General features: G+C 39.5%; 1 protein-coding gene across 1 annotated transcript in view; it reads left to right on the forward strand.

The window, feature by feature from the left end:
• The window catches only part of LOC142759653 (dynein axonemal heavy chain 5-like), a 466211-nt gene that overhangs the window by 443568 nt on the left and 7616 nt on the right, over positions 1-15027 (forward strand). The window contains 5 exon segments of the mRNA XM_075862058.1: positions 2183-2294; positions 4101-4231; positions 4320-4441; positions 5924-6053; positions 6457-6573. Coding sequence (XP_075718173.1) covers positions 2183-2294; positions 4101-4231; positions 4320-4441; positions 5924-6053; positions 6457-6573 — 612 coding nt within the window.

A 15027-nucleotide genomic window follows, 5' to 3' on the forward strand; every position in this document is an offset into this window, starting at 1 on the left:
ATTTTGGGTTATAACTGTCCTAAAGGTCAACATTGAAATTGCAACACCAAGAAGGAAACGTTTTGGAATTGTGGAAATTACCTGATCGATAGACATGTTAATGACATGCAAATGTTAAAAAAAATGGAAACAAAACATTCCAAACATCTTGATTTATTTAGTACCGAGTATGAGCGCCACGAGCAATAATACACACATTTACACGCCTTGGCATGCTATCAATGAGGTTATTAATGGATGTCTGAGGAATGTTATGCAACGCAGAATACACTTCGGCATTCAAATCATCAAGATTGGCTGCTGGCAGCTCCCTTTGCAACTGTTGTCCCAGATGTGCCCGATCGAAGACAAGTCTGGAGACGCTGCAGGCCATGGCAGCACGTGCTCACAGTAGCAGGAGCAACATGCGGCCTGGCATTGTCCTGTTGAAAAGCGGCCTTTGGGACACTTTGAAGAAATGGCAGTACCAGTGGTTCCATGACCAAATCAATGTAATGCCGAGCTGTTAGTTTACCTGAAATAAAGACTAAAGGGGTCCGACTACTGTATATTATGCTAAGCTACACCATAATCCTGGGAGTAGGACCGGTGTGACGTTCCCTTGTGAATGCCTCTTCATAGCGTTGCCCACGTGGACTCCAGACCAATTTACCGTATCAATGCGTCAGAGACAAAAGCGACAAAAAGCGAGACTCATCACTGAAGAGGATAAACCTCCATTGCAGCCTCCATTAGCGTCCTGCTGTGCACCATAATAGCCTTTGAGAGTAATGGCGTGTGGTAAATGGAATACTTGTTGCTTCATGTCTGGCTTGTAGCCCAATGTCGTGCAAATGCCTTCTGATGGTTTGTATCGACACTGGTTGCTGCCCTAGGCTTGGGATGTGATGTCAAATTTCACTTGAGGTACAGAATGGATCACTACCCACCATTCTTCCAATCAGACGATCCGTCTGTGCAGAGGTTCGCCTCAGTGCACTTCTAGCTGTCATTCCTGTTCGTTGTTGTTTTCCCAACCTCCAGGACACGCAACGTTGAAAACTGCTGACATCTTGGCCTAGGCGCATACCCAGTGATAAACCAAGGTCTCTCAGGTTCACAGATTCTGTCCCTTTCAATTTGCGAAACGTGGTGATAACTGGCATGTCGACGAACAGGAGGCATCGCACAATCATCCCACGCCACTTAATCAGATTATTGAGCTATCATGTGGTTAAAATACTTTGCTTTCAATGTGGCTTTTATGGCCTCCCACATGCCACAGATTGGAGCTAGGTGCTTGAAAATGTGATAATTTGCAGATCTAGCGACATCTGCTACTTCCTCAATTTGCATAACCGTATGGCCTGCCCTTCTTGGTGTTGTAATTTCAATGTTGAGGAGTGTAGCCATGGATAACAAAGAACTATATTATGACTCAGGATTAGTAAAAGATGTGTAATATAATGTATTTACAAAATGACCATTTTTTTAAAATGTAGATTTAAGGAATAATACACATCACAACTATTAACTTGTTGTCAATTGACCACAAACATGATCTAAGATTAAAATCCAGAACTCAACATTTCAAAAAAGCACATTTAAAATGATCCTAATTTGTGCTTATTTTACTTACCTGCTATTTGGTCTGTATGAACCTTATTTTTCTCTATTAGTGTGCAGTCACATGAGGTGTAAAAATATGGCACAAAATACGTAACAGTAATTCCGCAACAGAATTACTTTTGAGGATTTTGTGGTGAATTTGCTGTGGATTTGTGTTACCGATTTCAGTGTGAAATTTCACAAAGCATTGAATTCTATGATGAATCTCTGCATCCAAGTCCACAACACCTACAGAAAACGCTGAGTAAAGTACTTCTGATGCGCAAAATTTTGCACTCAAATTTAAACCATGTATGTGTTGCAGATTTTGTTTCCACTCATAGAAATACAAAATACAAAACAGTATTATCTATTATGGTGAGGTCATACATTGCTTAATATTCTTTAGCGGAAAAATCAGAGGGGGATAAGCATGTACAATGTAAAATTATTATATTCTCCCAAAATTCTGAAGGGCGCTACAGAAATATAGTCTGCTCTTCTGTTGGTTACATTGTACAAAAAGAGTAATTTGATAAATTAATGAAGAAAACAGAAGTCTTTGGTAACTGTGCCTAATTATCTTTTCTTGCAGATAATTTATGGGCGCAATGTTTCAGATGAATTTGACATGACTGTTTTGACATCAATGATTGATTACTGGATCAGTGCTAATAGTACGAAGAAAGACAGTGAACTCACTAAATGTATGTTATTGTCTGTTTCAAATATTAATTTAAAGGAACACTGAGCAAAACTGAAACTGTGTTATATGTCTAGTGCTGAGCCTGAAAGAAGGGGTAGGCGCATGACTCCTTGATTTAAAGAACACCAAAGAGAGAATCACTGTGCGTCTAGGTAGAACACAGTGGGGCAGATAAATTCAGACAACTTAGAATTAGACTAGATGCACCAAATGTCTTACAGTGGCTCATACTGGAAGAGAAATTTGGCGCATCTTTAGACACTTCTGTCTAAATTTATACAATCTCTCGGTTGGTTTATTTTGGTCCACTTTCTGTGTTAAAATTTTGGCATCTTAAGCGATGCCCCTTTTCTTCTAAGCCATGCGCCTTGTTGGGCGAGCCACAAACATCTGTTCTTTTGACGCATTTGATTGATAAATATGTATAAAATGGTTTGCGCCAAAAAGAAGGTGCAACTTAGGCCTGAATTCTGGCGCAACACCAATAGTAAATCTTCCCCAGTGTATCAGTTTTGCCTAAAGTTTCCCTTTGCTAAGGTGATAGAAATGAATGGAAATGATAATATGAACTTAATTCATTGCACTTTTAATATGGTTTCTTTTTTTATGACCAATCATATTCTCTGTTTAACACTCGACAATATAGTCTTGGCAGCTGTTATTAAAAATGAAAAACAAGAAATAAATCTAATACATTAATCTTCTACTTTCTGTTTGTACTAAGGTTTTTCATTTATTTGACCATCCCTCTGACGTGGGGGAAAAAAACCCAAAAAAAACCTAACGTCTCATATAGCCTCTAAGACTAGAGTTCATGCTCTCTATCCAAGGCTCCCATAGATCTACATATTTGTGGGACGAACCTCCATTCCATTACATTGTTCTATCCAAATGTATTTGTTTGTCTATGGCCTTCTTCCAACTATATACTGGAATCTTATCAAACACCTCTTCCCAAAATCTGTGCAATTTGGGACAGTTTCATAGAAGATATAGAAGCTCACCTCATCCCTTTACACATTTAGAACAATCTACCAAATTTCTAAATCCCATTCTGTATAGCCTAGAAGTAGTACAATGTTCCCAACAGTATGTACAATATGTAATTTAGGGGTACTTTGGGATGAATGGGGGGAGACCCAATTGCTCCTAATTTCTTAATCTATAATTCATCTGTTATAATATCTTAAAGCAAATCTTCTTGCTTCTTTACTTTTCCAGTATATTTTCAGAGCGAAACCTCAGAAGAATATATAGTTTACTAGTCCCTCTCCTTACATAATTGTTTTTCAATATAAAATCCAACTTCTCTAAATGTCTGAATTCTACTCCTCTATCAAGCCCTTAATGGTCGAGCTCAGTTGTACAGATATTTATATTACCTTGTATAAATATATATTTGAGGTACCTAAAATCCTGGTTTATTAAATCCTCAAAAACTTTTAATTTAAAACATTCATGTAATCTTATAGTATCCAATATTGGAGTCCATTGCATATATGGATCAATTCTTAACAGATGTCATATAGAATTCAATGTTTTCTGTATTATACCACATGTTGGAAAACTGGAATCCGATTTTGGCAGTTACTGTACAACATATTTGATTAAGTAAAAATAATATATGTAATAATAAACAAATGATAAATAATGTTTCATTTACATGACCTCAAAGACAAGTATAGTTTGGCAAGTTATATGTGGGTATATCCATATACACTTGTTGAAGGTTCAAAATATATGCTTAAGAAAGTTGCTTGATTTGAATTACGTATTCCATTACTTCTTTTGTTATATCGTTTGGCAGTAAAATTCAGAATTCCATCACCTTTCTTTAATCCGGACTTGAATCCTGCGTCGCTGACACAAGCACTGGAATCCATTCCCCAGTATTCATTAGATGCTCCAGAAGCTTTTCATATGTACCCCTCTCCAGTGGTAATATAAATATGAACCGTACAAAGTCACGCTATATAGCAATAAACATGTATACATTTATGCCTGTACTTTGCAACTTCTTCTTCAGGTTCCATTCGGTGAACAAGGTTATATTATCTCAAAGGTCAGCCATCTTTATGGATTTAAACAAGGGTTCTGGCGACATGTTGAAAAATCTTTACCGACATCTCAGAAAGGTATATGTCTACAGTGGGTTTTTTTTATATACCATGCACGTAAAGTAAAATTAGTATTCTTGTTGTCATTTTGTTGTATGTATTTTATTTTTCATAAGTAACTTATCCTTAAAAACCTTAAAAGTAGGTATTCAGCCCTTTTTAAGATGAAGAGCTACCCGCTGTAGTTCCCTATTACTGTCCCATTTAAAGGTTGAGTTTGGGGGTTCTGTGGTCTAGTAACATATTCAGGTTTGCACCCTTTCAAGTTTCGACTGTTAATTAACCTAGCACTCCCATGAGATTTTGGTCAGCCGAACCCACCAATTTTGCCGGGATCGGTCGCCAATCTAATGTGTATATGAGGCACCTATCTCTCCCTGACTGCAGATTTTTTGGGGAAAAAAAAGAATCAAACCTGTTGGTATTTAACATGCCTGATCATTTTTTCCCACAGGAGATAAGCCAAAAATGTCTTCCTCCACCAGATATATAATGCACAATGTTTCAGTCCAAAATGTTGTGTACTATATATATGGTAGAGGAAAACATAGGGGGGAATCTATTAACTTTTCTACGCAAGTTTTCTGGTGTAGAGAAGTCGCAAATGGCACAAATGTTGCAATTTGCGGTAAAAGTTGTGACTTTTGTGATGTTTACAATGCTCACGGCACTTCTAAAAAAATTGGGAGTTGCTTAGCAGAAGGGTCAGGGTCACCCGCAGCCTGAAAATTTTTTCATAATTTACACTAGAAACTGGCATAAATTATGGTGCAAATCTACAGCAGCTTATAGCTGACATAGATTTCTCATTCTGGCTCAGGGACGGCCAAAGATGCACCTAATTTATTAAGAGGCATGCGCTTCTTAATAAATTAGGCACATATTAAGACTGGAGCACAAAACGCCAGTCTTAATAAATTCCCTCCATATTCTTTTGAATTTATTGGTTGATTACATTTGGTGATTCTAAGAGAGAAATATAATATTTAATTGTGGAAAACCCCATTAATGGATAATTTATCAGCAGAATTATATTGTAAGTAAGTTAATCAGCTGTTTTAAGTGATAATGCCTAGTTGTTGAATGAATTAAATGTAAGATGGTGTATCCCCCCTCAGAGCATTGGATGGAAGAGGCCCTCTTTTTATTCATGCCCAAGTGTGGGCAGAAATGTAATTTGCCATTATAGAATTTTATTAATCTTAATCTTAATTATTCTCTAACATTCTTATATGCATATTCTCCAAATTCATACTCAATACCTGTCTTGAAGCTCCTGGGCGCCAATGCAAAGTCTGTAACAGGGCTTTCCGCCTACCAGGTGCCATGTTGAATACTGGTGTTTTTTTATGTTGCCGAAGGGCCTTTGGGTCACTAGTGTGACTGCTACCCCTGCACGCCTTAGAGCTACGCCCCTGATACCAGTGTAATTTCATAACACATCCATAGTAGTTATATAACTAATACAATTTATTTTATGTGTTTTATGATAAGGTGTGAAACCGGTTTCAAGTTCTCCTTCCTTATCATTTACTCTACCAGAGATTTTACACAATTTTGCTGACATAAATTTACCCAGGCTGTCAGAGGTTCATGACATCTGTGCTTCCATTTTGTCCAAGCTACCACGAGGATGGAGTCGGGTAAATATGAAATGTTAAAATTTGCATAAATTATGGTTTCTTGGGGTTTTACATCATATTGTTGAGAAGTAGGAAATATACTTGAAGAGCATCTATCATCAAAATGCAGTTTTTCTATGCATTTGCACATGTCCTTTTAGAATGTAAGCATTATTTTCCCCATATAACATACTCATATACTCTATAAATATAAACTGGTATTTTAAACTTCTTTATTATATACTATATCATTTCAGTGAGGCAGGCACTGGGAAAGTAAGGGCAAAAATTCTGCATTCTACAAAAATGTTGACTCCCCCATTGCACATTATAAATGTGTCAAGTCCAAATATAATATATATGTGTGATACTAGTGAATTATTATATAATAAGTATATCTAATTATATATATATTTTTTACAAGGATTTTATCAATGACCGCCTAAAAAAACTTGGAGGAGATACACCATTCAATCTGTTTTTAAAGAAAGAACTTAGTCATCTTATGTCTCTGGTAACTGAAATCAGAAACAATCTGCAGGTGAGTCTCAATTTATTAAGGCTGGGGCTAAACCTAGAATTTTGTTTTGTAGTGAGGGATAAATTGCTGTCCATAGCAATGCATTAGGCTAGAACTAATTATCTCACTATATATAATTGCTGTGATAAATCGCTGTCCATAACAATGTATTAGGCTTAGGCCTCATTTACACGAGCGTGTGCGTTTTGCGCGCGCAAAAAACGCAGCGTTTTGCGTGCGCAAAAGGCACTTGACAGCTCCGTGTGTCATCCGTGTATGATGCGCGGCTGCGTGATTTTCGCGCAGCCGCTATCATAGAGATGAGGCTAGTCGACGTCAGTCACTGTCCATGGTGCTGAAAGAGTTAACTGATCGGCAGTAACTCTTTCAGCACCCTCGACAGTGCATTCCGATCACCATATCGAGTAACCTGTTTAAAAAAAAAGAGGTTCGTACTTACCGAGAACTTCCCGGCCGTTGCCTTGGTGACGCGTCCTTGGTGACGCGTCCTTGGTGACGCGCCTCTCTTGACATCATTTTATTTTTTTGTATATTCTTTATATATATATATATGTATATATATATATATATATATATAAATAATGTAGAAAAAAATTAAAACTACAGTACCTCACAGGCACATTATGCAACACGAAGTGTCTACAGATCCGTAATATGTGCCAGTACTTTCAGAGCTTTTTGGGTATTAGTAGTTCTTCTCTTTTCTGGGAATATGCATATTTGTATGATTCCCTTAAAATTTTGGACGGATAGCCTCTTTCAACGAATCGTGCCTCAAGATCTTTTGCTTGTTTCATAAAATCTCGTGCATCCGAACAGTTCCTTCTGAGGCGGAGATATTGCCCCTTCGGTGTGCCTTTCTTAAGTGGGTAGGGATGATAGCTCTCCCACCTCAGAAGGCTGTTTGTGGCGGTAGGTTTTCTATAAATTGATGTTTTTAATTTGCCATTGTCTTCTATGGATATAAGCACATCTAGAAATGGAAGTGTATTGGGGTGAGATTCAAACGTGAATCTCAGCCCAATATCGTTTTGATTTATAGACCGAACAAACCTCTCAAAGATTTCAATAGGTTTAGTCCACAAGAGGAAAATCCGTCGATATAGCGCGCCCACATTGAAACCGGTAGATTATATAAATATCGTTCATCGGTGAATACTATGGTTTCTTCCCACCAGCCCAGAAATAAGTTGGCGTATGTGGGAGCACATGAGCTGCCCATAGCAGTGCCTCTGAGCTGATGGTACATGCGTCCGTTGAACAGAAAATAATTTCTAGTTAAGACAAATTCTAGCAGTTTCAACATGAGCGCGCTATGGTCCCTAAAGTGTGTCCCTCTAGTGTGTAGGAAGTGCCGTACTGCCTCAAGTCCCATTTCATGGGGAATGGAAGGGTATAGATCCTCAACGTCTATACTACATAGGGTGGTGCCCAGTTCGATGGGTAAACCATCGATTTTGGCCAACAAATCCATCGTATCTCTTGTGTAAGAGGGTAGGGTCTCTACATACGTTTTTAAAACCTTATCGACATAGACCTCCACATTTCGTGTCAATCCCGCAATGCCAGATACAATGGGGCGCCCTTTTAAGGGGTTTGTGCCTTTATGTATCTTATGGAGAGCATAAAATGTGGGGATCTTGGGTTTTTTCGATCATCATGAATTTATATTCATGTTCATCAATGAGATTACTTTTTTTTGCGTCATTCAATATCTCAAAGAGGTCTTTTTTGAACTTCATGGTAGGGTCTTCTGTGGGAATTTTATAACTTGCAGAATCATTTAGGATGTTGTAGCACATTTCTATATATTTTTTCCTTTCCAAAATTACTACGTTGCCCCCTTTGTCTGATGACTTGATCACAATATTCTCATCACTTTCCAAGGAGACTAGTGTGTTGTTATCGTTTCTGGTCAGATTTGTTAGTTTTCTCTATGTTGATCTTCATAAGGTCATTAATGACCATTTCTTGAAATACATCTATGACCGAGGTTTCTCCAGTAGGGGGGCATTTTCGGACTTTTCGATTTGCAGGTTGTGAAGGGACCCGTCCCGCTCTGTTTATCATTTGAGGCTAATAGATCCGCTAGATCTCTTGCATGTGGTAATTCTTTTAGCGTTATTCCCAAATCCTGACATTCTTTCTTATCTTTAATTCTGTATAACTTATGCCAATTTAATTTCCTTGTGAACAAGTGGATGTCCTTGACCCAGTTGAAGATGTCAAAGCCAGAGGTGGGTACGAATGATAAGCCTGTGCTGAGGACGGAAATTTGATTGTTGGTTAATTTTCTTTCAGATAAATTGATTACCGTTAGTCCTTTCTTCTTTATTTCTGATTGCTTGGTTTGTTCAGTAACTGATATGGTGTTCTTGGACCTTCCCTGTCTAAAAAAGGGGTTGTTTCTACGTTGAATCCAGAATTTTGTCTTGTTCCTGAGTAGCTGGAGATGCCTGAGTTTTGCGGCAAGTCCCATCTTTTTGGGGGATTCCTATTTCTTGAGAGGCCTCTTCCTTTATATGGTCTGGTAGAGTTTCTCCCTCTATTTCCTCTGGTCCAGTTCTGATAATTTGATTCCTGATCAGTATAATGAGTGTCTGTTGAAGATTGTTCTGTTTCAAATTTTGGTCTTACTTTCTTGGCTTCAAACGTGTATACTTGTCTCTAAAGTCTTGTAGGTTCCGAACAAATTGATTGTGTTTCCTTTCTGTTAAGTTGAACTGAAATTTCTCAAATATTTTGCAATGTGAGTTCTTTTGCAGTGTATTCTGGTTCAGTTTTAAACCTTAGGACTATTTCAATTTGTTCTTTTAATTTCTTAGTTGTAATGTCCAGAACTCGCTTTTCTTCATCTAGTAGAATTTGTATTAGTCTCAGAGAGCTGTTTGTGGCCTGTGTACTTGCAATAAAATTTGCCATATCCTTTTAAAAAATGTTGGATGAATATTTGTGGTATTATTTGAAGTCAACCACCTGGATAAAAATAATTATAAATTCGTTCTTCGTGATATTAGAACAACAAAAAAAAATAGATCCGGAGTGTATATAAAATAACTTTTACTGAGTTTTGTTTAAAACATTTGTAATATGCGACATATACACAAAAATTTCATGTGCCAATACTGCATTAAATTTTTCATATATTTTTTATCATATGCATTTTAATCATGATTTTTGAGACAGCAAATGAGTCCACCTGTATAAGGTTTCTTAATTTGTATTATTTGAATGTTATTCTCTTCAGGAGGTTCCCCCACATTTGTTTCGTTTCTTTAATTTGCATGAAAAACATATAGGGGTAATATAGAGATTTTTAGGGCTGTTGCCCTCCTACCCCTTTTTCCGGTGTTAGTAGTCCTTTAACAGTTGTCTCCAATGTCAAGATAGTGGTGAACCTCTTTCAGGTAGTAGATGATAGATAAGTATTCTCCCAACGCGTTTCTTCCTGACCAAACGATTCCTCAGGGGAGATAGGTCAAAAGAGCAGCTTCATCCGGGTTCATAGGAGGCTGCTTAGAGATTAGTATAGCTGTCTATCCGAGAAAATTGCTTTCTGATAAGAGCATGCTTGCAGTGGCAAGAGATCAAGCCTCCCGTCTGGGAAGTCAGTAACAACGCCCGTTCCTAGCGTCTGACATCACTATACTGAAGGATTCCCTGTCCCTTCTATATCCGGTCATTCCCTAAACCCTCCCTCTACACACACGCCTCCCTGTCCCTTTAGCCTAATTAAATCCTCACTGTTGACAACATTCCGGGTACCCGTTCTGAAAAGAACGACCCTGTTGTCTCTGGAACCTGTCCCTATGATAAAGTCCGTTCTTCTGACTAAAGCTCCTGCTCCTACGCGTTTCACCAGTTAAACTGGCTCATCAGGGAGATCATGAGCATGACGGCTTGACAGATAGTGTGGCAATAGCAGCGAGCGCTTGAAAACACGCTCTTTTGTATATGAGTTAGCTCCACCTCTTCCGGGGGCTCGGTCATCGGACATCCAATCAGATGGGAGCGCTACTACGTCATCACCCTCCCATTACTATCACGTCCTCGCTAATTCCACAGTGGGCTGGATTAATAATATCATATAGGGGATTAGTTCAGCCGTACCCCTATGTGGCTTATTGCTTTCCCAAACCATGATTGCATTAGTAACTTAATAAGTCCCAAAGGATGATATGGATGATCTTGAAGGTAATACCCATTAGTTAGATGGGAGAGTGAATAAATGTCTGGACAGTTTAGCCTGTCATGTGTCTTGTGGGCTTACTGCACCACATGACATTAAAGCATTACTCAAGTATAAGTGGCGCCAGTATGGATAGTACAGTATGTTGTGTCTCTTATATGCTATTTATAGCAACAGCTTTATTTGCTGCCTTCAGCCTACTCATGTGTATCTAGCTGGTTTCGCATGTCATTGTTTATCCTTAGACACTTAAAGAGGCTCTGTCACCAGATTCTCAAATCCCTATCTCCTATTGCATGTATAATTTGCATAATATATTGCATAAGATTTTCATTAAGGCCTTCTGGGGTCACTGATCTCATTCTGTGGATCCAGCGACACTCCACTTGTAGTAGATCCCTATCCCAATTGCCACCTCTCGGGTTAGGCTTGATGGATTGTATAACTTGAAATTTAATAACTCTCGGGTTGCCTCCATGCATTGCCCATATATGTCTGGAAATTGGCGTGTCTTTTTTATTGAGAATGTCATTGTAGTGATCCCTTATGCGTCTCCTGAATTCACGTCTAGTTTTGCCTATATAGTCCATAGGGCATGAACATTTAGCCATATATATGACCCCTTTTGATAGACAATTAATGAATTCTCTATTGGTATATTCTTTGCCTGTTGTGCTGACAAACGTCTTAGATACTAGTATGGAGTCGCAGGCCAAACATTTGCCACATTTATAGGTCCCTATAGGTCTTCTTTTAAGCCAGCAGTTTTTGGGAGGTGCTAGTTTGTAGTGACTTTGTACCAGTTTATCTCTCAGGCTTTTGTTTCTTCTGAAGGAAATTAGAGGTCTTTCACCTAATAATTCCTTCAGCTCAGCATCCTCGATGAGGATCCCCCAATGGTTCTGTAAGACCTCTCTGACTTGTTCATGAGCCCCATCGAATGTCCCTATAATGCGCATCTTGTTTTTGTTGGCAGGTGCTTTTACTTTGGGCATGAGTAGATTGACTGAGGTATTGTCCCTTTGGTATGCCTCTTTTAAGGGCATATGGATGGGCACTCTCCCATCTTAAGAGACTGTTCGTTGCGCTGGATTTTCTGAAGACCTCAGTTTAAATTTTTCCACCCATTCCTCTCGACAGTCTAACATCAAGAAATGCTAGGCTATCCGGATCACTCACTGAAGTGAAACTGAGACCAACTTGGTTTGTATTTAGTTCAGACACAAACTGTTCAAAATTAGTCTGAGTCCCTGTCCACAAAATGAATACATCGTCTATGAATCTCAACCAAAGACCTCTTGACTCTTGCCATTTACTGTAGGTATCTGAAAAGACCACATTTTCTTCCCACCAGCCCAGGAGTAGGTTGGCATATGAGGGGGTACAGGGGCTCCCCATAGCCGTACCTCTGAGCTGGTGGTAGTAGTGCCCACCAAAAAGAAAGACGTTTTTGGTTAAATTGAACTCCAAGAGTTCAGCAACAAATGAGTTGTGCTCATTAAGATGATTACCTCTTGTTTTCAAAAATTGGGATAAAGCCTTAAGTCCTATTTGATGTTGGATTGAACTATAGAGTGCTTCGACATCTATCAAGGCAAATATCATATTAGGTTCCATTGTAATACCTTCCAATTTCAGAAGGAGGTCACTTGTGTCTCTAATATAGGATGGGAGGCTGAAGACAAATGGGCGTAGAATTTGGTCAATATACACCCCAATATTTTGATTCAGACTATCTATGCCTGAGACTATTGGTCTCCCTTTCACTGGAACGGTCCTCTTGTGAATTTTAGGGGTAGTATAAAAGGTTGCTACTTTGGGCAATTCGGGCCACAGAAAATTGTATTCCGTTTTGTTTATCAATCCCCTGAACAGAGCCCTGTCTAGGATCTCTTTCAGTTGTCCCCTGAAGATTTCAGTGGGATTTTCTCTTAAGCGATGGTATGTGTCTTTATCATCTAGTACCTTTTTGCACATTTCAGTATAGTTCCCAGTGTCCATTAGAGTGGCAGTGACTGAAATTCTTCATCTTGCTGCCTGACCACAAGAATGTGCAAAGTTTCTGTTCTCTGCCATTTGAGCTGAAATTATACTAGCCAACCTATGTAGATTCACTTTAGCCATGTTTAGGGTGATAAAGCTGTTCTGGACAAAACCACAGTTGGCGCTGCATATATTTGAGAGCAACTGTTCCACCTTATGCCGCTTTTTCACAAAAAACAACACATTTCTCATTCACTCTGTGCTATACATTTAGTGCTTTGCCAAGTAGCAATGCCAGACTTACTCAACCTAACTCCAACTTCTAAGAGTACAGATTAGAATACTTATATTCCATCGCTACTTGTTACGATACAATCCCAGAGGATCCATTCCTGCATTGAGGACTGGGGCCAACTTTCAGTTCTGATGGCTACATAGAGAGAGTTTGATTTGGTGTCTTCCACTTCAACCCGACCCCCTTGCCCAGTGTCTACTTTTCCACCCCACTTTACCTCAGATGTGTTTAACAGCGTGGCTGTTTAAGACGAGGTTCTGAGGTCCCGTGGTTTCTCTGAACCGGTAATGCAAACAATGTTGAAGGCCAGGAAACCTCTGTCAGCCAAGGTGTACATGGAAGGCTTTTTTTCTGCTGGTGTGAACAGCCTAATTTCCATCCTATGGTATGTTCCACACCTAGAATATTGTCATTCCTGTAATCAGGTCTTGAGCAGGTACTTGGTTGATCTTCCCTTAAAGAAGACCTGTCCCCTCTCCTGGCATGTTTGTTTTAGTAAATAATTGTAATTTCATTCCCCATGAAATAACAATTCTGAAGTATCTTTTCATAGAACTCTCTATTGTGCCATTCCTCTGTTATTCCTCCTAGAAATATATGAATAAATTGACAACTGGATGTTACCAGCTGGGGGTGTGTCCCTACAATGACTGAATGTCCAATCAGTGCTGTCAGAGTGAGACTGCGTAGGGACACGCCCCTTTGACAAGGGAATGGTAACACCCAGTTGTCAATTTATTTATACATTTCAAAGAGGAATAACAGAAGAACAGCACAACAGAGTTCTAAAAAAATATTTTCCAGAATTGTTATTCCATGAGCAGTACAAGGAATTACTAAAATATACATGTCAGGAGAGGTGACAGGTTCTCTTTAAAGGTCAGGTCTCTGCTCTGTCCGTTCTCTTTCACCGCACTTTGACTTTTCGTTCTTGGGTGAAAATCTTTTTGTAAGGGGTGGCTCATACGGTCCCGCCCTCCAAACATCCCACTGAGCTTTGGGATCTTAATTTGGTCCTGGGGGCTCATCAGGTGGCTCCTTTCAGACCCTTAAGGGAGATTTTGCAAAGTCTCCTTTCCTGGAAGGTTGCTTTCCTGGTGACCGTCAGCTCCATCAAGCAGGTGTCTGCGTTTTCTTGCAAGTCCCCATTTTCAGTCATCCATAGGGGTAAAGTGGTGTTCTGATCTGTCCCGTCCTTTTTCCCGAAAGTGATATCTCCTTCCATATCAATGAAGAGATTGTTCTCCCTTCTTTTTGCCCCCCCCCCCCCATCTTGACATGGTAAGAGCAGTCCACGTGATCTGGCTGTGACGGGGTCCTTTTGATGCTTCAATTCCCTTTTTGTTCTTTATGAAGGGCTACGCAAAGGGATTGGCGTGTCCAAGGCAACCATTGCACATTGAATCTGGTCTGTGATTTTTAAAGCCTCAGGGTCCAAAGGTGAAGCTACTCCCTTTAAGTTCACTGCCCTTTCTGCAAAGACTGCTGGTGCCTCTTGAGCGAGCAAGCATCAGTTGCTCAGGTTTGCAAGGTGGCTACCAGGGCTTCGATGTCCACTTTCACCAAATTTTACCAGATTCATTCTTTGACCTCCTCTACTACCAGTCAGAGCCACAAGGTGCTGCAGACAGCTGTGCATTAGGAGGGTTGTTTGGCTGTACTTTTCCTTTATTTTCGTCCCATTCTCTGGGACTGCTTTAGGACGTCCCATGGTGCTGTGTCCCCAATGATTTTAATGGCAAAATCGGATATTTTTACTCACCATAAAATCTTTTTCTCGTTGAATTCATTGGGGGACACAGATCACACTTTTTACCCGGGACTCGGGAAATGTTTCCTTTTTGTCTTCTGCTACTGCTGCTGTTCAAACTGATTTAGCCAGAGTCTGTGGGAAGGGTATAGCGTGCCTGGGTAGAACTAAGACTTTTCCTACCTAGTGTCAGCCTCCTAGTGGCAAGGCCCTATATACCCATGGTGCTGTGTCCGC

Source organism: Rhinoderma darwinii, chromosome 4 (genome assembly GCF_050947455.1).
Source record: "Rhinoderma darwinii isolate aRhiDar2 chromosome 4, aRhiDar2.hap1, whole genome shotgun sequence".
NCBI classification, from domain to species: domain Eukaryota; kingdom Metazoa; phylum Chordata; class Amphibia; order Anura; family Rhinodermatidae; genus Rhinoderma; species Rhinoderma darwinii.